Source organism: Populus alba, chromosome 14 (genome assembly GCF_005239225.2).
Source record: "Populus alba chromosome 14, ASM523922v2, whole genome shotgun sequence".
NCBI lineage: Eukaryota > Viridiplantae > Streptophyta > Magnoliopsida > Malpighiales > Salicaceae > Populus > Populus alba.
Window position 1 is genome coordinate 7,752,658 of NC_133297.1, and position 25,253 is coordinate 7,777,910.

The 25,253-nt window shown below is 36.5% G+C and overlaps 3 protein-coding genes and 1 long non-coding RNA gene across 8 annotated transcripts; 2 read left to right on the forward strand and 2 right to left on the reverse strand.

Annotated features, from left to right (window-relative positions):
* The first annotated feature begins 371 nt into the window (after positions 1 to 371).
* LOC118041235 (auxin response factor 18) lies at positions 372 to 5,052 on the forward strand. 2 transcript variants are annotated; one of them, XM_073404181.1, is made up of 14 exons: positions 372 to 1,151; positions 1,534 to 1,643; positions 1,776 to 1,871; positions 1,971 to 2,027; positions 2,121 to 2,273; positions 2,366 to 2,450; positions 2,570 to 2,660; positions 2,744 to 2,908; positions 3,005 to 3,118; positions 3,202 to 3,274; positions 3,365 to 3,512; positions 3,597 to 4,225; positions 4,309 to 4,496; positions 4,591 to 5,052. In XM_073404181.1, exons 1-14 carry the CDS (start codon positions 1,133 to 1,135, stop codon positions 4,736 to 4,738), a joined length of 2,076 nt encoding a protein of 691 aa, XP_073260282.1. In that variant the 5' UTR covers positions 372 to 1,132; the 3' UTR covers positions 4,739 to 5,052. The 2 variants fall into 2 exon arrangements, with proteins under 2 accessions (XP_073260282.1, XP_034904377.1); XM_035048486.2 differs by having other exon boundaries at positions 374 to 1,151; positions 1,537 to 1,643.
* A 7,926-nt stretch (positions 5,053 to 12,978) lies between these two features.
* On the forward strand, positions 12,979 to 14,920 carry LOC118041236 (uncharacterized protein At4g00950). Its single transcript, XM_035048487.2, has 2 exons — positions 12,979 to 13,944; positions 14,444 to 14,920. Exons 1-2 carry the CDS (start codon positions 13,234 to 13,236, stop codon positions 14,543 to 14,545), a joined length of 813 nt encoding a protein of 270 aa, XP_034904378.1. The 5' UTR covers positions 12,979 to 13,233; the 3' UTR covers positions 14,546 to 14,920.
* A 3,304-nt stretch (positions 14,921 to 18,224) lies between these two features.
* LOC118041234 (uncharacterized) lies at positions 18,225 to 20,004 on the reverse strand. Of its 3 annotated transcripts, none has more exons than XR_004686280.2 (4): positions 19,709 to 20,004; positions 19,358 to 19,549; positions 19,158 to 19,245; positions 18,225 to 18,420 (listed from the first exon to the last, which is right to left on the reverse strand). It is a non-coding gene; the product is annotated as an uncharacterized lncRNA (long non-coding RNA). The 3 variants fall into 3 exon arrangements; XR_012167749.1 differs by having other exon boundaries at positions 19,456 to 19,549; positions 19,709 to 20,003; XR_004686281.2 differs by lacking the exon at positions 19,358 to 19,549 and having other exon boundaries at positions 19,709 to 19,982.
* Positions 20,005 to 20,796: 792 nt separating this feature from the next.
* LOC118041233 (uncharacterized) lies at positions 20,797 to 24,824 on the reverse strand. 2 transcript variants are annotated; one of them, XR_012167909.1, is made up of 4 exons: positions 24,367 to 24,824; positions 22,256 to 23,281; positions 21,346 to 21,901; positions 20,797 to 21,081 (listed from the first exon to the last, which is right to left on the reverse strand). XR_012167909.1 is itself a non-coding variant. In XM_035048479.2 (3 exons), exons 2-3 carry the CDS (start codon positions 23,215 to 23,217, stop codon positions 21,421 to 21,423), a joined length of 1,443 nt encoding a protein of 480 aa, XP_034904370.1. In that variant the 5' UTR covers positions 23,218 to 23,281; positions 24,367 to 24,824; the 3' UTR covers positions 21,129 to 21,420. The 2 variants fall into 2 exon arrangements, 1 of the variants encoding a protein (XP_034904370.1); XM_035048479.2 differs by lacking the exon at positions 20,797 to 21,081 and having other exon boundaries at positions 21,129 to 21,901.
* Positions 24,825 to 25,253: the final 429 nt, after the last annotated feature.

The window sequence follows — 25,253 nt, forward strand, 5'->3', positions numbered from 1 at the left end:
TTAAACTACTAATAGCTAGTTAATATCCATCGTTTAATTAAGGAAAAGTTTTTTTCGTCACCAAGTAATTTGCGTAAAGACTATGCATAAATTAATACAACATGATATTTTTTTCAAATATTTTTTTATTTTATAATACCATCTTATTAAAATCATTAAATTATATTAAAAAATTATTAATTTTGTATTTTTTTTAAAATAAATATATTCTTAAAACAATCGGAATCATGTGGGAACACAGTTCAAAACAATCACTAATCCACAATCTTTTATAATGATGGTAAAATAAAAGGTCTGGCAAGTAGCATCAGTAATTAGGATCCCTCACCAATGACTTCTCATTTTTTGTGCTGATGGAGGAAGTAGTACGGTCTTATACTCCATAGATCAGTGACTAGCTAGTGGCTATTCATGCAGCAGTAATCGGCAATTTTGTGAGAAGGAAAAGGAAAAAGAAAAAGAAAAAAATCATAAACAATGTGTAAGCTAAGCTAAAAGGACTAAAGAGGCAGAAAAGGACTAGAGAGTAGAAAGAGAAAGAAGAGAGTGGAGGAAACTAGAGTGAGTAACTGGGGAGGGAGGGGGAGAGAGAGAGAGAGAGACCAGAATGAGATTACGACCATGATCAGCAGGAGAGAGCTATTCTAGTTTGAGGGGGATTTGGTAAAAATATTGGTAACGTCGACTCAAATTCCTTGGATAGATAGATAGATAGAGAAATCACAACAAGAAGTCATCATCATCAGCAGCAGCAGCAGCAAAACACTCCCCTCTCTCTTTCTGTGTGTTGTAAAAATTACAGCGTTTTTTGTGTGGATGCGAGGTCAAAAACAGGAGCAGTTTTGTAACCGAAACAGAGCAGAGAGAGAGAGAGAGAGAGAGAGAGACTGAGCCACTCCCCAGTCCCCACTGCTTACTTACTATATAATTATTAAATAAAAATGAAATCTTGCACAACCGTCATGCCTGCCTAGACTTGGCTCGTTTAATGGGGTAGTTCTTTACTGCCTGAAAGCCCTTTTCTTTCCTTCTCTCGTTCAGCTCCCAGCTTTTTAGTGGATTCTCTCTCTTTCTTAACTCCGTTGTTTTCTCTCGGCTTCTCTTGCACGACCTTGCTTGCCTGGCTGTTTTGATGGCTCATGCTGAAAGAGGTGAGTGGGGATGGGTATCTTTTTGTTAATTTGGTGACCAAGTATGGTTGCTGAGAATGGAGAAGAAACGAAAAGTAAGGGGGGCTTTGAGATGTACTACCAGTTAATTTTGGTGTGCATTTTACAAAAATAAAAAATAAAAATGGTGTGCAAAAGATTGAAGATTTTGATCTCACTTGAGTTGGTATCATGAATATTTGCTGAAGCGGATGTTTTTGCTTTGAAAGTACTAAAATGATGCCAAATTTATGTTTCTTAAATTGGTGCTCTCTTCTTTTCTCGGGTTTTCTCAGCAACCAGACAGTTTTAGACCCACTTAAAAGTTACCTTCAAATCTCTTGTTATTTCGTGTTTTAATATGGCTGGCTTTTGATGGGTGTAGCAGGTGATGATCTGTATACAGAGCTATGGAAGGCATGTGCAGGGCCATTGGTGGATGTCCCAAAGGCTGGAGAGAGAGTTTTTTACTTCCCTCAAGGTCACATGGAACAAGTATGTAGCTTTTGATTTACTTTTCCTGGAAATATTTTAACTTCATTTCTCTGCTTTCATTGTTTTAAAACTCTTAGATCGATATCTGAGCCTCTACCTATATTGTTTATGGTTTATGGATTGTTTATGCAGTTAGAAGCATCAACAAATCAAGAACTGAACCAGCAAATCCCACGGTTTAATCTTCCTCCTAAGATCCTTTGTCGTGTCGTAAACATTCAACTGCTGGTAGTTCTAATTCTGGTGCCCTTATTTCATATTTATGTTTTCCTTGCAAGGCTTTCTATTAGTTTATCTTATTAATGTTTGGTTTCTCTAAATTTCTAGGCTGAACAGGACACGGATGAGGTTTATGCTCAGATTACTCTGCACCCAGAAGTAGATGTGAGTAAATGTTCTCCTTTTTGGTTTTATTTTTTCGGCTTGTTGCTGAATCAATCTGTCTTATTTTACATTCTTTGTTCAATTCAATTTCAGCAAACCAAACCTACAAGTCCAGACCCTTGCCCACCCGAGCCGGCAAAGCAAACAGTTCATTCCTTTTGCAAAATTCTAACAGCTTCTGATACTAGCACCCATGGAGGTTTCTCTGTTCTCCGAAAGCATGCAACTGAATGCTTGCCTCCTTTGGTGATAACTCTTAAATGGTTTTTAGATGTAGTGATGGATGTTCATTGGAAATTTTGTCATTAATCACCACTATAACCGTTTCTTTTCATCAGGACATGAGCCAAGCAACGCCTACTCAGGAACTGGCTGCCAGAGATCTTCATGGCTATGAGTGGCGGTTCAAGCATATATTTAGAGGTGAATGTTCCATATCAATTTTGCTTTGTGCAATATTGCTATTTTCTAGCTTACTGAAATGGGTAACACATTAAGAAACTGGAGTTTAGACTTGTTTTGTTTTTTACTTATATAACTAGGTCAACCACGGAGGCATTTGCTTACAACAGGATGGAGCACATTTGTCACTTCCAAAAGACTGGTAGCAGGAGATTCTTTTGTGTTTCTTAGGTAGTTGGACCCAAATGATCTGATTTATTGTTCAAATTCAGGTCTCCATTTATGCTTACAATTATGTCGTATATGATGTTTAGAGGTGAAAATGGGGAATTGCGAGTTGGGCTTCGGCGTCTTGCTCGTCAGCAAAGCTCCATTCCGTCATCTGTGATATCCAGCCAAAGCATGCATTTAGGAGTGCTTGCGACTGCCTCTCATGCTGTTTTGACACAGACTCTCTTTGTTGTGTACTACAAGCCAAGGTTTGATCATTGCCTTCATTACTGTAAAGCCACGTGCTTGTTAATTGGTCATCTGATCCTTTTTATCTTAAATCTACTTTCTGTGCTCTTCTGCAGGACGAACCAGTATATCATTGGGCTGAACAAATATCTGGAGGCTGTTAAGAATGGATTTTCTGTTGGTATGCGCTTCAAGATGAGATTTGAGGGAGAGGATACTCCTGAGAGAAGGTATCTCTGCCATATATTTTTGGCTACTGGTTTCATGGTTGTTTTAAGATGATAATTAATTATTGTGGAAACTGTTTGATCAGGTTCACAGGCACCATAGTTGGAGTTGGAGATATTTCTTCAGAGTGGTCTGGTTCTACATGGCGGTCGTTGAAGGTAGATTACCGTTTTAGAATTCGTATGTGAATGCTGACATATTCAGTGTCTTGTTTTTGACACTTGTTTCCCTTTTATTTTCCCATACAGATTCAATGGGATGAACCAGCAACAATTCAAAGGCCAGAGAGAGTTTCTCCATGGGACATAGAGCCTTTTGCAGCTCCTGCTTCCCCAAATCTTACTCAACAGGTGGTGAAGGGCAAAAGGCCCCGATCTGTGGATATTCCTACATCTGGTATGTGGAATAATTGTCTTGGTTTCTCTATGAGTTATTTTGTCTATATTTTTTTTGAAACTTTATGCACTAATTGGAGTGTAGAGATCACAACAAATTCAGCTGCTTCAGCTTTCTGGTACCATGGACCAACCCAATCTCGTGAGTTAGTCCAACTAGGGAGTATTGCTGAAGTCCAAAGCTCTGAAAGCCATGTCTGGTCTATGAGGCAAAAGGAAATTGATAGCAATCTCAATAATAGCGGTGGCTGTAACTCAAGGGCACGACCAGAAGGAATCTGGCCTTCTTCATCTCACATGAACGTATCCCTCAACTTTTTTCCAGATTCAGTAGGGGACAACAAATGTGCTAAAACACAGTCTATTATCTCTGGTGTTGCCTCTTCTATATCATCAAGGCAAAGCAATGGCCTGATAAATGAGCAGCTGGAGAGGGGGAGAAAGTTCGAGAACTCTGTAGGTTGCCGGTTGTTTGGAATTGATCTGACAAGTAACTCTGGCATTGCTGCTGCTCCAGAGAAGGAACCTGCATATCCAATTGTTGATTATAATGGAACCAAAGGACTTGTTCCAGCTTCAAGTGAGGCTGAGAAGGCTCAAACCATGGATGTTTCAATGTCCTCAAAAAAACAGAAGCAAGTTGTACCAGACACTTTGGCAAAGGAGTTACAAAGCAAGCAAGGCTCCACAACCTCCACGAGAACTCGTACCAAGGTAAAATTTGAAGTTATGTCCTCTGTGGCTCTTCCCTTTCTGTCTGAGCTTGCGATGAATAAATTTTGTTTCATTTTGAGAAGGTGCAAATGCAAGGGGTTGCTGTCGGCCGTGCTCTTGATTTAACTGTGTTGAAGGGGTACAAGGATCTCATAAATGAGCTGGAGAGAATGTTTGAAACTGGAGGAGAACTTTCCACGCGTGAAAAATGGGCTGTTGTGTTTACAGATAATGAGGGTGATATGATGCTCTTGGGCGATGATCCATGGCCGTAAGTGATTTAGAAATTCATCTATTATCACTTGATTACCTCCTCTCCATTAAAACTGTATCTGGATTGTTGAAATATATTTTATTGATTGTAGTGAGTTCTGTAAGATGGTGAAGAAGATTTTCATATATTCAAGTGAGGAAGTAAAGAAGATGAGCACAAGATGCAAGCTTCCTACATCTTCTTTCGAGGGCGAAGGGACTGTTGTAAGCATGGAGTCGGAGCACAAGTCTAATGCATGAAATTCAGAAATCCTTTTGCTTTATACAGAGTTTTATTTTATTTTTGTTTTATTTAGTTTGGGTAAAAATGGAGGAAGCGTGGTGCCTAAGTTTGCTCGGTTTTTTTGGGAGCTTGCACTTGTTTGCGCGAGTGAATGAGGAAAGTATTTTGGTCTCTAGGTAGCTGTAGTAGGGATTTCGTGTTTTTTGCTAAAGGTCAAATTAAGTCAGGGTTAGAACTGGGATTTGCGTTTACCTTGATTCTGGGTTGGCGAGGACTTTAATTAATCAGCCTGTAAAAATTTTATGAATGCGTGCTTGTGTTTTGGCTGGCAGTTGGTTCTTGGTTTCTTGCCAGTGGAAGCTGTGAGTTGTTGCTTTCACCATTTAACATTTTGTGTGCCTGCCTCAGGGAAAGCCAACAGAGAAGATGCCCTCATTTTCTTTCCTTGAACTCCCTTTATCTGATTTTAATTTCTGGGACCATTACATTACATGGTGTATGATGCCCCAGGGTGTTCAGAGCAGTCTATAAGTTTTCAGGGTGTGATCATTGTCCTTGCTGCTGGTACCAGAGAGGACCTTTCTTTGACAAGGACTCTTCTCTTGAGAATCCTGATTAATATCATATCTGATCCTACAAACTTTTTTAATGAAATCTGCCTTGAGAACTGGATGGTAGGTTAAGCATGGTCTGGCTCTCGGATTAGGTGGAAAGCACTTTCCTCCTTTTTTTCTATAATGGCAATGGCATTGCTCTCAGGTCTCAGCTAGCTGGGCTGTTCATTACTGCTGCTTGTAGTCTGTAAAAATGGAGGGTTTCCAATTTTCGCAGTTTAGTCGGTCAAGAGTCTTCTGCTCCCAAGTTCATGTTCATCTTTCAGGTGCCAGTATATATTTTCCAAGATGGTTTGGAAAATGTCCTTGCCATGGTGATTTTGACATTGCCAGAACCATAATAGGGGAAACCGGGTTGGCGTGTTTTTTTCGCCTTTAGTTTGTCGTGCATGGGGAGGCAAGAGTTGTTGCCGTGGAGATTATAATTATTACAATATTTTCTGTATTATAAATAAAAAGAGAGGTCTTTTACCCAACGGTTGCATCATATGCTGATCCATTCTCAGGATTGCTATGGTTCAACGGAGCCTGTTCTTCGAGACTTTGGAGCATTTATATCCATTTTAGCTAGCTAGTTAAAACTCGCTATCACATTCATGCTCTCTGAAACAAAATCTTGAAACCCGGCCTGCCACAGCTGATCGGCTCGGGACCTAGTTAATTTGAGGCTGATTAACCGGTTGATTAACCTAGTAAAACCCAGTAAAAAACACGATTATAACCTATTAACTATTTTTTTGTTTTTTACTAAAATGATATCATTTTGATTTATAAAAAAAATAGAGTTGATCCGGGTGACCTAAGTAGGGCCTATCACCAGACCGGGTTTCAAAACTCTGATTTGAAACAGAGCCATTAATATTATCTTATCAAACCAATTACAAAACAAGATTGACTACCAGTGTGAAATCAAACTCTCAAAACAATGTTAAGAATAAAAATTGACCACCAACAATATTAAAAAACAAACTTTGAATCATACCAATCCCAAAAATTGATGAATCAGACAAGATTTGATTGCAAAGTGTATGATCACATGCCCAATAAGCACATAAATCATTAAAGCAGCAGTTTTAACTGTTAAGATCTAAACTTTAACAAAGAGACAAGCTTTTTTTGCCAAACACCATGCCACACATCCACTACATGGTTCCTCACTAACTCAAGAGCTCAAAAAATCAACCTTTATTTCCAAGATTCAACTCATAACAAATAATTAGAAGCCAAAAAAGTTGGCATTTACTAGATTGGCCTAGGTAAATATTCTGATAACTCCTTAAAAAGTTCACCCTCATTCCCAAGATTCAATTCAAAACCAGAAATCAGAAGCTCGATTCAAAACTAAAATTCAATTCAGAACTTGAATCCATAAGGTTGCCTCTGGTTTTAGAGAGGTCTGAGAAGAATTTTTTCATGTCACTTTTGGTTTTTAAGAAACCTGAGAAGACCAAAAGCCCATCTTTCATTCACCTTGGTCTATTAGGGTTTCATAGTCAGATTAATAACAAAAAAAAATAAAAAAACAAAAGCCTATGTTAGTAAATAGATCAAAAAAGAATATAAAAGGAGATCTCAAAACTCAAACCTTGGTTTTCTACTATCAAAATCGATGGAAAGTCAACTACAAAATGACATGTTGCTTGTCCAAATAAGTGGTGTATTACCTGCTATATATAAAAAGATTGGATTCGTCTACCTATTGGAAAAAAAACCCATGCATGTGGATTGTAGTGTGGATTGTAGTCCGTGAACTTTATGTGGTTATAGTTGATGATGTTTCAAAATCCAAGATATGTAACTAAAAGGTTATTTAGTATTTGAGATAATGGTTAATTAATATGTTCAAATGCTTAAATTTCTTCTTCTTAATCTAAGAAACTCTAGACTTATAATAGAAGCTTGAGCACCTACAAAAACAATCATAATCGGAGGATCTTTCGATGATAAAGTCAATATATTTATGGAAAAGTTATTAAATGACTTAAAAGAGCTATAAATTTAAGAAACAAAAATGTTTGTTTTTGAGTTTTAAGTTGATTAATACTCTAAAATCTATATATCTTCATCTTAAAACATGAAAAGTCCTAACCTTTTACTTGTATGGTTCAGGGGACATACCTCCTTAACCTTGTTGTTTTCAGAGAAAGGAAGGACTGAAAAGTCTTTTGCTTTCAGCGAAATTGATGGGAGACAAATATCTCTTATATATCATTAATGAGATATTAAATATGCTAGATCGTTTAAAAAACCTTGTATGTACTTATGAGTATAGGCATTAGAGTTTATCATGTTTTTATTACTTTCATTGTAGATGGCCGTCTATTATCATACATGTATTCTTAGAACTTGATAATGTCAAATTTTGTTGGGTCTAACATCTTCTTTAGACACACATTATTTTTTTTGAAGTACTTTGAGTCATGCATGCTTGCCAAATCTATATTACTTTAGGTTTTACTGATTGTCAAGTTTAGATTCTTTAGGTCTGGAATGTTTTCCAGACCCATTTTATTTAAGATGATTTTTATTTATAAAAATATTAACAAAAAAGTTAACTCATCAATAGCTACTTAACTATTTTTTTATATTTCATCATCACATTATATTAACATAGTTTTAAACCTCATAATTTGTTTGGTTTTACATGTTATAATGTATTTGGGATTCCAAGAAATATCTTAACATTAAATTAGTACCTTATAAATTGCTTGTTATTGGGACCAAATTTAACACTTTAAAAAATCTAGTCTTTTTTTTTCTTCTTTACTGTTCACCGGGCACAAAAAACTATAGTTCAATCCTTCAAGTTTTTTTTTTTTTTTTTTTAATTCCTGGGCCTTATGTTTTGAGGATTTCATATTTTAGTCTCAAATTTCATTTAGTTCATGTTCCGAATCTTGAAATTTAAGAGGAGAAAAAGAGTTGTTGGAAAAAATAAAAGAAGAGAGAGTATTTGGTTGACCATATCCTAACCACCAAAAAAGCTGATGTTGGCATCAACATGTTCGATTAAGAGAAAGACATTTAATTGAGGTGGTGTTTTTGTTTTATATATATATATATATATATATATGTATATAAGATTGTTTTTTATTTTATTGGAGTTTTTCAATTGATTATAGGCTTTTTTTTTCTTTAAATGGGTTTATTGTATTTTTTAGGGTGTTTTTATGGTATTTCAAGTGATAAAGTCTCGAAACTCAAACATTGACTTTCCACCCACTAAAGGTGGCTTGAAAGTCAACTAGAAAATGAGGCGTTGTTTGTTCAGGCAAGTAACACGCCATTTGTTTTCTGTGAAAATCAAAATAGACAGCTAAGTTTTCGACAGTTTCTTTCTGTGAAAATCATACACACAGCTTTATGTCATATATATCGATTCTTCTCTTGATGAAGTGAGCCATATAGACAGTCAAATCTTCATCAAGTAATAAAAAAAAAACATGTTTTCCCTTGTTTTTTTTTTGTATATTTATTTTTATTTTTATTTTTATGTAATTAAATAAAAAATAGTTTCATGAAAAATTGTCGGCAGCATTTAATGGAAACATCGCTAGCTTATTTTAAAAGAAGTAGTTGAAGTGGAGAAATAGGAAGGGATTGAGGTTTAAAAAGTTGTAAAATCTGCTCGACAATGACATGGGAAGATTTGGGAGCAGTTTTTCTCTGTTTGAAAGTTTTGGCTTCCGATGTAAAGAAGGAAAACTTCCCGGAAAAAAATAGTTAAAAATAAATAAAATTCTGGTTGAAATGATCAGTCAAAGACCACACAAGAATTTTGTTCTTTTTGGATGGGAACCAAAAGGATTATTTAATCCAAGTGGAAAGGGGATCTCCTGATGATCTTTCCATGGCGTGCCGCACGTTGTTGCAGCCTCTTCTCCGTTCATCTAATTAACCAGGGTTTGCGTCCAGTTACCACACAAGTCGTGGTTGAGCTATTAAGAGTTTTAATTTCACAAACATGATCTCTGTACAGATATTACCTCGATTGTTCCCAAGAATGTGAGAATATCCAAACCCAAATTCATATTTGATACCAAATGAGCTCCAAAAGGAATTTTGAAAAGATTTCTCCAAAATGTTTTAGTGTTTTTAGTTTTTAATCACTCTACCACCTAAATCCTACGAGTGTTGTTTTTCTCACGATCAGTTCCCCGTTTTTACCCAGAAAGAAGGAAAGAAAAGGAAAACGAAAGAGATAAAAAAAAAAGGCTGTAGCTGGATATTTTGTGTTTTTCGCAGCTGTGTATCTCGTCTCAGGCCATTACCAATGGCTCTGCTGACCGGTGAAAGGCCCACTGCCACCATAACTCTATCCAGCATAAAAGATGATTCTCTCTATGCAATTTCGTTCTTTCTGTTTACATTTTTGCAGGGCACATGAACATTAGTTAACTCTCTCTCTCTCTGTTTTTTTTCTTTCTATTTCAGAAAATTATAAATGCATGCACCCAGATCTTTTTTTTTTTCCTTTTAATTTGCAGCAACTTGAATACTTATATGATTGCCAATTGTCATTTACTTGTCTGTCTATGGTTATCAAATGCCAGGCACTCCTTGAACAGGCTCGTGATTGATCTTGTTCCCCAATAAGTGGCGTGGCTGGCCCAAGGAGACAGGTCTTGAATGCCATCACTAATAATTTAAATAGCTCATCGAGGACATTTGTTCTTACAGCATAACCATTATGAGAATCATTCTTAGCAAGATATGTTGTTGGGTGGGAGGCCTGCAATATAATACACTTGCAAGAATATTATGTTTGTTCATCGAAGGTATCCGAACACTTTGAATGGCAAGAGATCCTATCTTCTAAGATGATGCACTGTGCAACATGGAAATTACAGATTCTCTCAAATGTCAAATGGCGATGTTACGAGATCGGTCTGGTGATGAAGTGTTCTCGCGATTATCTTGTTTGAAAGGCTGAAATTTAGAAAATTTATTAAGATTTTATGAATACATCTTTGTTGCAACATGTGAAGGGTTACTGTTAGAATCATTTGAGAAAAAAAGTTTTAGTCTAAATTAAATCGACCGTATCAGATACACTAATCAACACACTCATGCTATGTTTTGGATATGATTTTAAGTTGATTTTTAATGGAAAAATAAAGATGGCATTACAGACGCATTTTTTTTATATTCACCTGGTTTACTATCCATGTTAACAGTTAAAACGACCACATTTTTTATTTGAATTTATAATGAGAGGGAATGGATAGTGAATATCCCAAATCTCTCGAGTTTATTGTATAGCATAATAACAATGGGCTGCCTGGGGAATTTCTTGGACGTCCTCTTTTGGGTGGGCTATTTTGACTTAAATTAAGCTGGCATAAGATTTGGGCTGCCTTGTCTGGTCCATCTGGCCCATTAGATATCTGGGCCTTCCATCTGTAACTTATTAGGCACCTGAGCCTTATCAATGAAGGTTTCCTTCGTTGCTCAAAATCGTTAATTTTTTGGGTAATTTCCTTTGGGCCACCCATTGTACACCCACAAAAAAAACAAAAGTCTTTTCATTAATCTGCTACCCTTAGCCCGAGCTGGTAGCAAAAGCTTTTTTTATAAATATAAAAAAAAAGGTTTGAAAAGTTATGGGCTTCAGCAAGAATGAAGCAGGACCTAACTAGGCCTGAAGCAGCCCAGGAAATGAGCTCGAAACTAGTTGATGGGCTTGGTCGACATGTTCTGACATTTCTGTCCTTGGTAACTTCCATTAAAAAAGCATGCCGGCTGCCCAACTTGCTGTTGCTTTGATGGCTGCGGTAAGTGTTCAACGCTCAAATCATCATGCTCCCCACTTATTGTATCCTGGCCATCGATTGTTTATCCTCTTAGGTTGTTTTTTGTTTGCATAGACAAGACAAAGGCAAATTATGCTGCTCTGATTTGCCCATCTGATTCGTGCTCTGCTTTTCTGGTAAGAGCCTAGATTGAGCCTTGTTGCCCACTTTCTATTTCCCACTAAAATCCATGACGTTATAATCTTAAATTGCATATGCATCCAACAAAAAGTCTTGCATGTTTTGGTAATTCTGGCTTTTCTTTCTTTGTTTCACTTCATCACAATGATATGATTGAATGGGTTCCCACACAAACATGGAAAATGGGATCGACGAGAATTGCTACGCAGATGGGTTTTGTTTTCCATTACCTTTTCACTGTGAGTGAGAGCTGGAGGCAGAGTCAATGGAGAGAGATGGGCACTCTGATATATGCTTTCTACGCGACCAATCTGTTCTGGGCTATGCTTGGGGGCATGCTTAGCTTCTTTATTATCTTGAAAACGACCGATACTTTCTTCGTTTCGCTTTTGACTTTCGCGTTTATGGTGGCGGGTGCTGCTTCATTTCCATTCCTCTCACATTTCCACTCACTAAAAAAGCACTCATCTGACCTTGATATTAATTAAGAATAATATCCCTCAATAATATATAGTAAACTCTGTTTTTTTAATCATATTAAGATGTATTTCTTAATATCACCGGATTAAATCCTTATAAATGACATCGATTGATCTGGGAATACGTGTAATTCATGTAGAGCTCGAAACAGATTTTTCCCTCCTTGAGGTTGGTGTCGGCTAAGCAGCACAAGAATGTGAGTTAGTTAAAAGACACAAATCACACCTATGTGTATTGCATTTCAATAATCCTGGGATATTAGTCATCTGCTTAAAGAAATGCGTAATCATACTCCAGAATGCAGAGGATCAACCTCACAACCTGCTGCATCTTCTTCTTCGTCGATGTTGTCTTTCTAAAGTCGCAAGGAAATATATTTTTGCAAGCAGGGAATCCTCAGAGCCCTGCACTCGAAAATCTCAGGCGCCATTGGCCCGAGGAAGGGTTAGGAAAACGGTGGTTTGATGGAAAGTAGAATGACCTGGGTGGCCCGGCATTAGATGAATCAAGTAAAGTCCAAGAAGTCAATTCTTTGCAAAGAGATTGTCTCTCTGTGGCATCCGATGCTTGCCCTATTCAAAGTAAAAATCAGGTGTGCTCTTATGCATTGAGATCCTCACACCTAAAAAGTTGAGATTGGCTGACATATTTGAAATATGTGCTCTTGTTTGTTACATTTCTTTATTTTGAACAAAAAAAAGAAACCCTAAAATAAATAAAACACTTTAGTCTTTACAAAGTCACTCTCAAGGCTAGCTGTTCTCATGTCCAAAAACAATATCTGCTATAGTGCTTTCACTGTTTTTTTGTTTGCAATTTAAAATAAGAGGGCAGGTTTTGTTTTAGAGTCAGCATTAGATAATGCATATGTAATTTAGAGGATGATGTTTGTTATATGATTGTTGTTGTTTTTAAAGTGTTTTTTTATTTAAAAATATATTTTTAATTTTTAATATTGGTATATTAAATAATATGAAAATATTTAAAAAATAATAATTTAAAATAAAAAATGTTATTTAAAAAAAACCTTTTTCTTTAAAAAAGAAGAAGAAGAAGAAGAAGAAGAAGAAGAAATTACTAGGAAGGTGTCTTTTCACTTAATTTCCATTGCTTTTTGTCTTTTCTCCTCTAAGATATATATGTATGATGGGCTAGCTCTAACAAGAATATTTTAAAGCAAACGGTGATTATCAGTGTATTTAAATGTCCGTACTCTCGTATGAATATGATCAGATAGCTCGTGATAAATCCATCACTAATTTTATCGAAACCTAATTAGTCGTATGAGGCTACGGGGAGGGTAAACAGCAAATGCAAATTCAGAAATGGTCCTACTTTAAGCTTTTCCATTTAATGAAGACAACGATGACTAAAAGAAGTCTGGCCCTTACCTTGTTTCTTTTCCCCATTGTCTCCCCAGCACAAAAAGGTCACCCCCCTTAAAAGCACAAACAAGTCACTAGATATAGGCACTTTGACAGAGAAATGGAATCGGAGGCAGAAGAAGAGCCACGCTTCACACCACCAAGGTCACTGCTAATACCAAAACCACGTGCATATGGACCTGGACAGTCACCGGAGAGGTCAGGGACACTGACCCCACCACTCCACACTTCAGCATCTGTCCCATTTCGGTGGGAGGAAGAGCCTGGCAAACCCAGGGATTGCACCACCCTGATCTCCAGGCCCATAGACTTCCCACAAAAGTGCCTAGAGTTACCTCCGAGGCTGTTAATAGAAACCCTACCTTCACCCACCACAGTCTTGGATAGTCCTTACACGGGGAGGTCATCAAGATTCCAGTCTTCTTCGTTTAGAATAATCAGATCAAGGTCATCAAGATTTCAGTCTTCTTCGTTTAGAATAACCGGATCAAGGGAATATAATTACGGGTCCTTTCGCAGGCGTTGGAGTCCCGAGAGGGGTCAGCTTGGCACCATAGCTCCTAGCAAGAGGAGAGTCAAGGAGAAAGGCGGGTTTTTGGGTTCTTGGAGTTGGGGAAGGAGGGATTTGAAGGGTAATAGAGAGGCTGGTGGGGGTAGTTATGTCTTTCCATCTTCGGGTGATAGAGAAGCTGCCGATCAAAGCAGCAATGAGGAGGAAGAGATGGTCAGTAGCAGCGACAAAGTCAAGATGACAACCATGAGAAGGTCAGGGAGTTTTTCTGCTGTGTCCAATGCCAGGTCTCAATTCTGGGTTAGTTCCAGTCTTAAACTCTTCCTAAATTTCCTTGGTTTGATTTTACGTATGTGCGATTCTTACTACGAATCCTCTTTCTTCAAGTAAAGAATATCGTTGATTTTGTCGTGCTAGGAACTAGAAACTTTCCTCTTGTAATCTCTTCATAGTTGGTCAAAAAAACATAACAATTCTTTCTTCTTTTTTTACTGTTTTACATACAAAACTAGCTTTCTTTTTACTTCTCCAAAGTTTAGTGAATGAGTTTGTGACATAGCGAATTATACAGCCTTAAAGGGACATCACTGAACAACTTTAATTGTGCTGATAAGTTGAGCAAATAATTTAGTAGAGGTCCCATTTACACTACGCCAGCCGAGGCAGCTTCTCATGTGCGACAATGATAGAGGAAGGTTGGAGTGGGTTCCAAGAGCGTGGTCAAGTATAAATTTCAGCGTGCACAGTGTAACCTTTCATTACTATCACCTAAAGAAACAGTTGTTCTCACATTTTGCAGGCGGGTATTTATGAGGGCTTGAAGCACGTCGTGGGATGGAGGCGTAAGAAACTGAAGAAAGACCACGGGTATGTGAAGTGCAGGGTGGACATGCCCAATTAATTATCTGTTGACCGCTAGGGATGGTCCTGTATCCTATCGACCTTCTATATTTCTCTGTCAAATGAAAATGGCGTTTTTATTATGGTATTTCCCATCGTCACCCCTTGCCTGTTCTCCTGCTGTGCTGTCATCTGCATCGTTTTTGGAAGGGCCTGACCTTAAGCTGCAACCTTTTTTCTGAACTGTGGGGAGAGCTTACTGGACGTTTTAGCAGAGCGGTTGACGAGGGCAGCAATTTGGTGGTATTGTCAATGTGCGAGTGAAAGCTTTTCTTTCGTTCTTTCTTTCATGAATAGCAGTAAAAGCGTTTTGTAAAGACTGAAATGTACTATAAGGTAAGTTTTCAAAGAAAATATTGAAACTATTGCTGCGATTTACCTTGGGATCTTTAAACTGTAGTTGAAATTTTCTCGGGGGTGAACCTGGCTTAAGAGGACCACTCTGCATGCGCTGCCAAATTAAACCGGCAAGCTTGACCTTGGTGATCTCCGGTGAAGCTAAATTATCAACTTTTACAAGCTAAACTTGTTTGAAATTTACTTTGGGGGAGTCACATTAAACATTTTAGAGCAGCATCCTTAAAATCATGCTGGCGCGATCCGCCATGAACATTCAACATGAGAAAATAGAACAAGAAATTACCAGTTGATCAGTTTGCCTCGACTAGTGGGCAAGCCAACGGCAACACCAATCTGTATAGGTGGTAACATCTTTGACTTTGTCTCTCCATGGTAATCTGATCAGATGAATCCCAGAAACAATTAACGTTTTGGTAATCTATTGCTGTCAATTACAGTGGTTAGCAGCTTACCAATATAATATTAGCGTTAATACACATAGAAAGCGATTCATTCCTACGGAGTAAGATATTTAGCGGAATAGGGAGCGGCGGATTTTTAAGGAAGCTTTGATTAAAGTGTTCAATTAACTCGGACAAGAAAATGGTGGGAATACCTAACCGAAGATTACACGAGTATTTTATCTATTGATAAAGATGATGAAGAATGACTTAATTTGTCACTTTTTGATTGGGAAATTGAGCTCTTTCAAACTTATTTTATTGTATTTGTTTTGTTTATTTAGATTATTTATATTAGATAATTTTAATTTGTTTACTTATATAAATTATTTATTTTAGATAATTTTAATTGAATGATTGAACCTAATAATTAGATGTTTTAAGATTATGCTATTTATATGTTTCTCTTTCGGTTGTGGGATAATTTGGACGAATTAAATAAAAATCACAAATTATTCCTCTTATGAATTCTCTTCTTCCTAGCTTTTCTTTCATTGCTTTTAATTCTTGGCTTCTTTCTTTCGTTCCTGCTTTTATTTATTTTTAGTTCATTATCCCGCATCAACTTTAGTATTATAGCACATGCTTTTCATTTTTCTTATAATTAATTAATCGATCTATTAGGGCTTGTGTTGAATCATAATCAATTGTTGATCTAGACTTGAAAATAAAATCATTTAATCTTTTTGTTTATCTTCAAAGAAAAAAAACACTATTGTTCATATTTAATATAGATCCAACATCCTAAAACCCTAGACATACTACCACCATCCATCATCGCGCAACCATTAAAAAGCAAATCAAACTCCTCCAATAATGCCACCACAACAGTTCTTTAACAGTGCCTCCAACACTTCAAATCATCATTTACCTTTTGATTTGTTGAATTTTACTTTTCTAGTTTTACACTTGTCATTTAAAGTTAATGAATTGAATAAAAATTACAAAGTTGCAGACTTTTCCAACCTTATTGTTCTTTCTATCTTTTTCTTAGCTTCTTCTTCTCTCTCTTTTTAGCTTATCATTTTATCTTCAAATTTCTTTTGTTAGCTTATCATTTTATCTTCAAATTTCTTTTGTCCCACGTCAACTTATTTAAGTTTGTATCTTGATAATATCCTTATTTATAGCAAAACCAAGGAAAAACATTTAAATCATCTTATTCAAGTTTGCATCACCTAAAAAAAGAATGGTTTGTTTGTTAATGTTAAAACGTTTTCTTTTTTTACGGATCTAGTGGTTTTCTTAAAGGTTTATAGTGTTATACGAGGAAGTCTCTGTTGATATCCAAAAAGTCAAAGTGCCGGTAAATTGGCACAAGCTTAAGAATATTCACGAGGTTCATAGTTTTCTTGGGCTTACGACTTTTTATCATCATTTCATTAAGGGATTAGCCACTATCATGTCATTTATTACAGATTATTTGAAACAATGTGAGTTTCAATGGAATAAAGGAGCTAATAAGACATTCAATGAGGTTAAGAAGAAGCTGATGTAGACCCTAATAATACAGCTTCCTGACTCTACTAAGGTGTTTAAAGTAGAATGTAATGCCTCAAAAGTTGATAGAGGTGGAATACTTAATCATGAATATCACCCTATAGCTTACATTAGTGATAAAGTTAACAAGGCCAAGCAGGAGTACTCAACCTATGATAAAGAGTTTTACGCAAATATTTAAGCCTTGCACTATTAGTGCTATTATTTGCCGCCATAAGAGTTTGTACTTTATTTCAGCCATGAGGCCCTCTACTATCTCAACTCCTAAACAAAGCTCCACCATAAGCATGGTTGTTGAGCTGAGTATTTGCAAGCCTATTCATTTATATTGAAACATAAATATGGAATGAAGAATAAGGCCATAAACGTCTTGAGTTACTAGGAAACGTTATTACCAATAATGAGTGTTGAAGTTACTGGATTTAAAAGACTAAAAGATGAGTATGAATCTTACCCAAAATTTGAAGAGATATTTATGACATTGAGAGATGAGAGTAACTATGTTGCAGATGATTATTACCTCTATGAAGGGTATTTGTTTCAGGATAATAAGTTTTGTGTGCTGAAGACATCAGTACATGATTTTTTGGCATGAGAGATTCATGCTGGAGGTCTTTCAAAACATTTTGGGAGAAATAAAACCATTAAAGAGGTGAAATATTAGTTCTTTTAGTCTACTTAAAAAGATATATAGCTAAGTTGGTAAGTCAATGTTGAACATGTCAACTAGCTAAGCATAGAAAACAGAACATTAGTCTTTACACCCCCTTCCTTATTCCCATTTGACCTTAGCAAGATGTAAGTATAGATTTTATGCTCAGGCTTCCACGTACTGTGAAGAAGCATGATTATATCTTCCTGGTTGTCAACTACATTTCTAAGATGACCTATTTTATCTCTTGTACCAAGACCACATATTCTTCTAAAGTTGCAAAACTTTATTTTGATGATATTGTCAAGTTGTATGGTCTTCCCTAAACTATAGTTTCGGACATGGATGTTAGATTTATGATTTATTTCTGGCAAACCTTTTAGCGTATAGTATGAATTACATTGAAGTTTTTTAGTGCCTACCACCACTAAACTGATGGTCAAACTGAGATGGTTAATAAGAATTTAGATAACCTTTTTAGATGTCTAATGAGTGATAAGAATAAAAATTAGAATTTGCTTCTTCCTACAACTTAATTTGCCTATAATAGCTTTGTCAATAAGTCGATAGGCATGAGTCCCTTTGAAGTTATACATGGTTACAAGCCTAGAAAGCCTTTAGACTTTCTTCTTGTCTCCTGGTACTAGAGTGTCTGAGTTAGCCGAGTCATTCGCACATAGAGTTCAGGATTTACATGTTGAGATCACTAAGAAGATGCAAACAAATAATGCGCAATATAAACTTCGAGCTGATTTATATAGATGACATAATGAATTTAATGATGGAGATAATGTTATGATATGGATTAGACCCGAATGGTATTCTTCGAGAACTAATAAAAAAATTGCATGCACCTAGTGCTAGACGACACTTGCTTCATCAAATGATTCATCCCTGCTGTTTCCCTGTCATACCTGCAAACAACTGCAGAAATGCAAGACATCGATACTCAAAAACAGAGAAGGGAAGAAAAGCATAGTTGGAAATCCTCATGAATCATTTGCACTATCACAAAATTGGCTTAGTTCTTTGATGCCCAATTTCAGGACTGCACTTTCCTGATTCGACAAGATCAGGAAAACAACAGAATCTAGCACACAACAGGTCCCTACAACGTAGTAAAAACACTCCGAGGCTTTGATAATTTAGCCGTGTAATTTCATCAGGTTTGTGTATTCTTCATCTAAAAATAATCATAAAAACTTAACAAAACCACAACAGGTGGTGGGAAATTGAAAATGCATAACCAAACAAACTTCAGTTGAAGTACGCAAACAAACTTTTGTTTAAGTGTGCAAACAATCAATTAGCTGTAACCCAATCAGACCCAGAACAATTGTTTCCTCAATTAATTTATTATATCAAAATGTTAATGACTGGAAAAGATACTCCTATTTCAACTTAAATGAGCAAGTCGAGACACCACGGATTGCCAACAAAACAACAATACTTATAGCAAGGTTCATTTTAGAACAAGGATAATTACTGCATAAATAATATGCCATGTTCAAGCAATACTGATTACTAAAATTATCCACAGGTTCTAGAGGTTTGACGCCTAAAACAGGAGCTCGGTTATGCATATTAGTATGAAACACAAACCACCCAAAAGTAGTAAATATTTATACCAAACTTAACGAACCATAAAACTAAATACTCACATCACTAATGGAAGGCTGCCTTTCAGGGACGTGCTTCCTTCCTTCTAAGGAATCCAGCATGGCTTCACAGCAGCTGGATGGATGAGACCTGAAATTTTCAAAAAGATTAAAAAATCCATTACTAGAAACAAAATGTTGACAGTACTGGGGATTTTTTCATCTGCCAAAAAAAAAAAAAAAATCAAGCCTTTAGCGCATACAATAAATAAAGCAGGATGGTGTCATTGCATAAGGTCTGTCCAGCTTATAAACAACAGCACCACATGAATCGGTAGAATGTTTCAGTTACAGCACGCACATTAGTATAATTTTGCAGTATCATTCTCAGCCCAAGAAATATTCTTCAGTCAGGGGGTGAGCAGCTACGCCACAGCTTTGTATGTTGGATTTAGCTGTGAATTTCAATGACACTATAAATATTCAATAAAAATAACGAAAACTTCATGGCTTGGAGAAACCCTAATAGTGTTTTGGTACAGTTCACACGAAAAAACCACCAAACACGAAAATGATTGTTCTACATTTTCATTAACTAATTTATCTTATCTTACCGAACTATGATCATTAATTGAAGCACGGAATTGAGAAGAAGAAGAACAAACAGCCACCACTGGATCTTGCGCTACAAACCTTCTCAACTTTTCCATCACCGGCATTTTTGTTTCTCTCTCTCTCTGTCGCCAAATTTCTGGTGTATTCTATCAGTTAAGGGATCTTTGAGGACGAGATCCTTTCTCTCCTACTCTTTAGTCTGTAACTTTATCTTCTTCTGAAGCTGGATGGACCCCCGAATGTTCAGGATCGTTGGAATTTCATATATGGGCCATTCTCCTCAAAGCCCAAAGTAAACTCCACTTAACTCAGAAGAAAGTTGTTGAGAATATGATTATGGTTAGTGTTTTTTTTTTTTTATATATAAATATTTTAAAGTAATTTTTTTTAGTTTTTAAAGTTTATTTTTAACATTATTACATTAAAAAAAATTAAAAATTTTAAAAATTATTAATTTCAAATAAAAAATTAAAATTTTATTTCTCTAAAATTTTTATTAATTTCAAATAAAAAATTAAATTATAGGCAGTGTCAAAAGAGCTATCATATAAAATGTACTTATATTTTATTTCTCTAAAATAAAAAATATATATTTATTTACTTTTTAAATTAGAAACTTGGTAAAATCTATGAATTCATTACTATTTATTTGAGAATATGATATAGGTTACTTTTTAAAATATTTTTTTAGAAATATATTAAAATAATATTATTTTAGTTTAGGTTTAAAATTTATTTTTGATATTATCATATTAAAACCATTAAAAAAAAAGGAACTTAAAAAAAAATTAATTAAAAAAAAAAAATACTAAACACCACTTATATTTTCAAATTAGAATCAGTTGGCTATCATTGTCGGAACTATTTGTGGATAAATTGATACGCAGCCTATCAAACTGCATTTGCAAAAGTTTTGAGTAAAGAGGTCAGGCAGGTATCAATGATAATGATATTTCCGTGATCATCAACACCACCACAATATACTCGCTGGGCACTGTCCATTATCATGTTTTCTAATCTTTTAGAACAATTTGATAGGTGCCAAGCCGGCGTGATTCTGAGATACCTGGGATTACAGTTGAACATGTACACGAAATCAAGCAAATTAATTAATCAAACAGAAAGGTCAGTATTCAGATTAGAGGGGCGTAAAGTAGGGCGACTTTTAGCCCTGAATCTTGAAAAATTTCACTCCCATGACTACACATGATTGGCACATTTATATCGGAATTTACAGTTCTCTCAGACCGAGAGCATTACAGCACACCACCACCAAATCATGAATCCATTTCCTGAGAAGAGTCGGGCCGTGCCGTTACTAAAGAGGCTTTCTGCTTGAGTTTTTAAGGCTCACACCAAGCCACCTACCCGCCTGCCATGTTTAACTAATTACCACAACATTGAAGCAAGAGAGGGAAATAGCAGCAATACAATAGCAGCAATACTGCCTAATCGTTGCTATAGATAAATTGAATATACAGATGATCACCAAGAGAGATAACTGATGAGATCTTCTAGTGCCAGAACACGTTAAACCCAGAATATACACATGAACAACTCCTCACATCATCTATACAAGAGGTAACATCAAGAAGAAGCAACAAATACAAAAAAAAAAAAAAAAAAAACTACTTACATATGTAAGCAAATGGAACGCAATCACTTTCCCTTGTAAATCAATTTTTCACAAGTGAGAATTTTGGCTGGTGATCTAGAAAGGCAGCATCCAACCCACAGTCCATCCCAGCAGCAATCCAGCACCAACAAGACTCAACCCTAATGCAAAAGCAACAGCATACGTGCCAATGTCATGCTTTGGACGGCATCGCTTTCCTCGTTTACCCTTGGATGACTTTTGCCAACTCTTGCGCAGTTTCCTACCTTTCCGAGGAATCCATGGAAGAACTACAGGGAAGATATTAGACATGGGCTGGTCGCTATTCTTCATCTGGTAGTAAAGGGTTTCGAGCTGCAACAGTTGGAACCACTGCTTATATGCGAAAAGTTGAGAGGCTTGTTTGAAGAAGAGTTTGATGGTATGCTCCTTCTCAGCACAGGCTTGCTTTGCTACCTTCTCAGCTTCCCTTGCACGTGTCTGAGAGTGACGGAGTGCTTCCAGTAGTTGAGCCTTGCAAGGATCACCCTGAGAAACTAGTCCACTTTCTGCAGTTTCCATATTGGTTTTCGTAAAACTGTATTTCAGGTTGCAGGTAAGGGATTTGAACACCATGGATGATCAGCAGATACATGCACATAGTAGAATTGACATGTTAATAAACAGCTATATTAGCTTGACACATAATAGCAGAGAAGTAGTGCAGTAAAATAGGACATGTGTAGCAGTATTTGGCCAATAGATTGATGCATTTACATATCAGGCAGACCTATTCAAGAACAAATATCACCAGATGATACAAGCTAAGAAAATACTTGGATGACTGGTTAGAACCATGTTGTATTTGACCAATAGATTGATGCCTTTGTATATTGTACAGAACTAATGTATAACAAATACCACCACCAGATGATGTGATCTAAAAACATACCTGCATGCCTTGTCAGAATCACTTTGTGATAACCTGTCAGTTGAAGCCCTTTGTTTTCCAGGCATGCCTTCAAATTTGGGACAGCCCTGTACAGGATCAGTTGCAGAGGAGATGCAACCGCTTTGTTCCTTCCAATCCAAAGATGATGCCGGTGTATTATCATGCTGAAAAGATCCAGGGCGAGCACATGGGTATTTCCCAATGTTCATCTTCTGAGGTGGGGGGAGGTCACAATTCGTAATGTAATCAAGTGACTTCTGTGCAACAAAGGAGGCCAAGTCATCTTTATCCGTCACTCGCCACCATGGCATGTTCTTTTCACCCCCAATCCAAGCAGATTCTGGATCAAAACCATACTCACTGTCCTTTTGTGATTTGGGCCATCCGGTAGGTTCCATCTCTGTCGACTTGGAGTTCTTCCTTGCATCCTTAAGCTCTTTAAATTCTTGAAAATCCTTGTCATATAAAACTTTTAGCTCTTGCTTCTTAACATCATGATCTTTCATCACATAATCAGCAGGGATCATACAACATGAATCAAGAGAAGACTCGCTATTCTTGCTACCATCCACAAAAATGCTGTCTGTGTCATCTTGTTGGCAAAACTTGCTTTTAGAAGGTGAGTCTACAATGTCCGCTGTCAAGCTTTCCAACTCAGCTTCTAAGGCATTCAACTGCTCAAGTGTAAAACATTTTTGGTAACCATAGCTAGGTTGCAGTTGAAGCCACCATCTTGTATCGGGGGGTAGACTGGAATATGAGGGGTACCTTCTGAGAGGCATGAAACCTCCAGAAGATTGATCTGGCATATCTGCTGCACTTGTTGGTCCGCCATCCAATTGCTTAGATGATGAAGATGATGACTGGCAGCAAGCTAGCTTGGGAGCTCTTTTTGCATCTTCTTGAACAAAACAGCGATTAGCCGTTCTTTGCCATACAGCCCTGGCTTCTGCTGCTGCCATCCCTGTCTTTTATTTCACACATCGACTATTTATAAGAAACTTTGATCACAATTCAGTGATTCTCCTACATAAGAGTACAAAATCTTTTTTAGCTCTACAGACAATGAAACTCAAAAGTGGAGGAAAATGTGGCAGTTAAAATGCAATGGAGAATAACGAGTCCTCTGGAATTAGATAATTTCAATAACAGCAAACATTAAATCATGCTCAGATACCAATTAATATAGCAATCAGTATTTTGGTACGCGTAATCAATGCTTATCCAAAGAAAGCATTGAACTTGAACAACCCCACACTGATACACTGACAGTAACACGAGTAGGAGCTTGTAGAGGATTCAAACGTTCTCGAGGAAGTTTTCATTATATAAAGTATGGTGGCGAGACTTCAGAAATACCAGACTGGTAACTAGAATCAGAGATTATACAAGAAGCTTTGCACAAAAAACTAGAGCATGCTGCTAAAACAATAACTGAACATAGGAGTGGATCTCTATTATATAAAAAGAGCAAATGAAACCAATGGCTAAAGCAGGAAACAAAACAAGACGATTTTATCATAGGAGATCCATCCACAAGAAAACACTTAAAAGATGCAAAATTCTTCTTAGTGTCATGCACAATTAAGCAAATTCCTTTCAAAAGCAATAGAAAACTTCCAAACTTTAAGCAAGGAATGCGTAGGTGCTAACGAGACTTGCAAATGTATGATTGGATGAAAGCAAATTGAGTGAGAGAATTTCATGAATCCCAATAAAATGACACAAACTCTCTCTCACACACACACAATCATCAACTTATTATCCCCAAAGCACTCACTAAGCGTCTCTTTTACAAAATAATAAACTACAACTAACACAAGGTGGCTAAGGATATGGATTACAGTAAATTTCAACGAGATTATCTCACATTATTAGATGTAGAAGAAGCAAAATCAAAATCCTTCAAAGAAAATTAAAGCATGAACACTAGATTAGGAAAAAACAACCATAAAATCAAACAGCAAAAATACCGAAGAAATAAACTAACAAATCTGCCTCAATGTTAACATCCAAGTAGCAGTCAACTTATCCAAAGTAACCAGCCGACTAGCAGAATAATAATAATAAAGCAAACAAATAAATAAAGCGAGAAAAGGAAGAGTACAAACCAGAGAGAGAGAGAGAGAGAGAGAGAGGATGTGGAGATTGAATCAGGCAAAAAAATGAGCGGAAATGATATGAGCAAGTGGTTGAAACTAGTGTCTGCCTGCGATATATTACTGTCCCTAATCAGCAGGCAAGCAGATCTAATTGTATTCAATTAACTGAGTACTCGCAGCAGACAGTTTTAAAATCATTAAGATGTTGAAACGATCCGTTTCGATTGGATTCGATTGTACTCGTCAAACCAAACAGATTGAATCCGATCACGAGTATTTTGTCAGGTTTTCTTCCAGTTATCATTCTCTATGATATCGTCTTCCACATGCTTTCTCTCTACTAACCCAGCTACTTTTCATTGAAGTCATCTTAAACGGCTCCGTTTCTATATGTTCCTTCTTAGCAAGCGTGGCCCACGTTTCCCATTTTGGCCTGAGGAGTTACTCCGTTCATCTTGCTAGTGGTTTTTCTCCCATGGTTATATTATAGAAGTCAAGCGGTTATCCATCGTTAACACGTGTCAGTTGATTAAGACGGCAAGTCGGCAATTGCCTAGGTGGGGTGTGGGTCCACCCCTTATTTTCGAGATAAGACCCTCCATCTTTATTTGGCTGTCCACCAAATGATAGGGCCGCCCAGGGAGAATCCAACCCCACAATCCTTTCGACTTGTACTAGGCCTAAATAAAAATCCACTACAGATACACTATGGTGGTGATTGGTAGCGAAGTAGTTGTGTTTTAAAATAATATATATTTTTTTAATTTTTTAAAAAATATTTTTAGTATTAATATATTAAAAATATTTTTAAATATAAAAAATTTAAAATTTTTAAAAATATTGTTTGAAATACATTTTTAAACAAATACGGTGTGTTTGAAACACCATGCCTTATA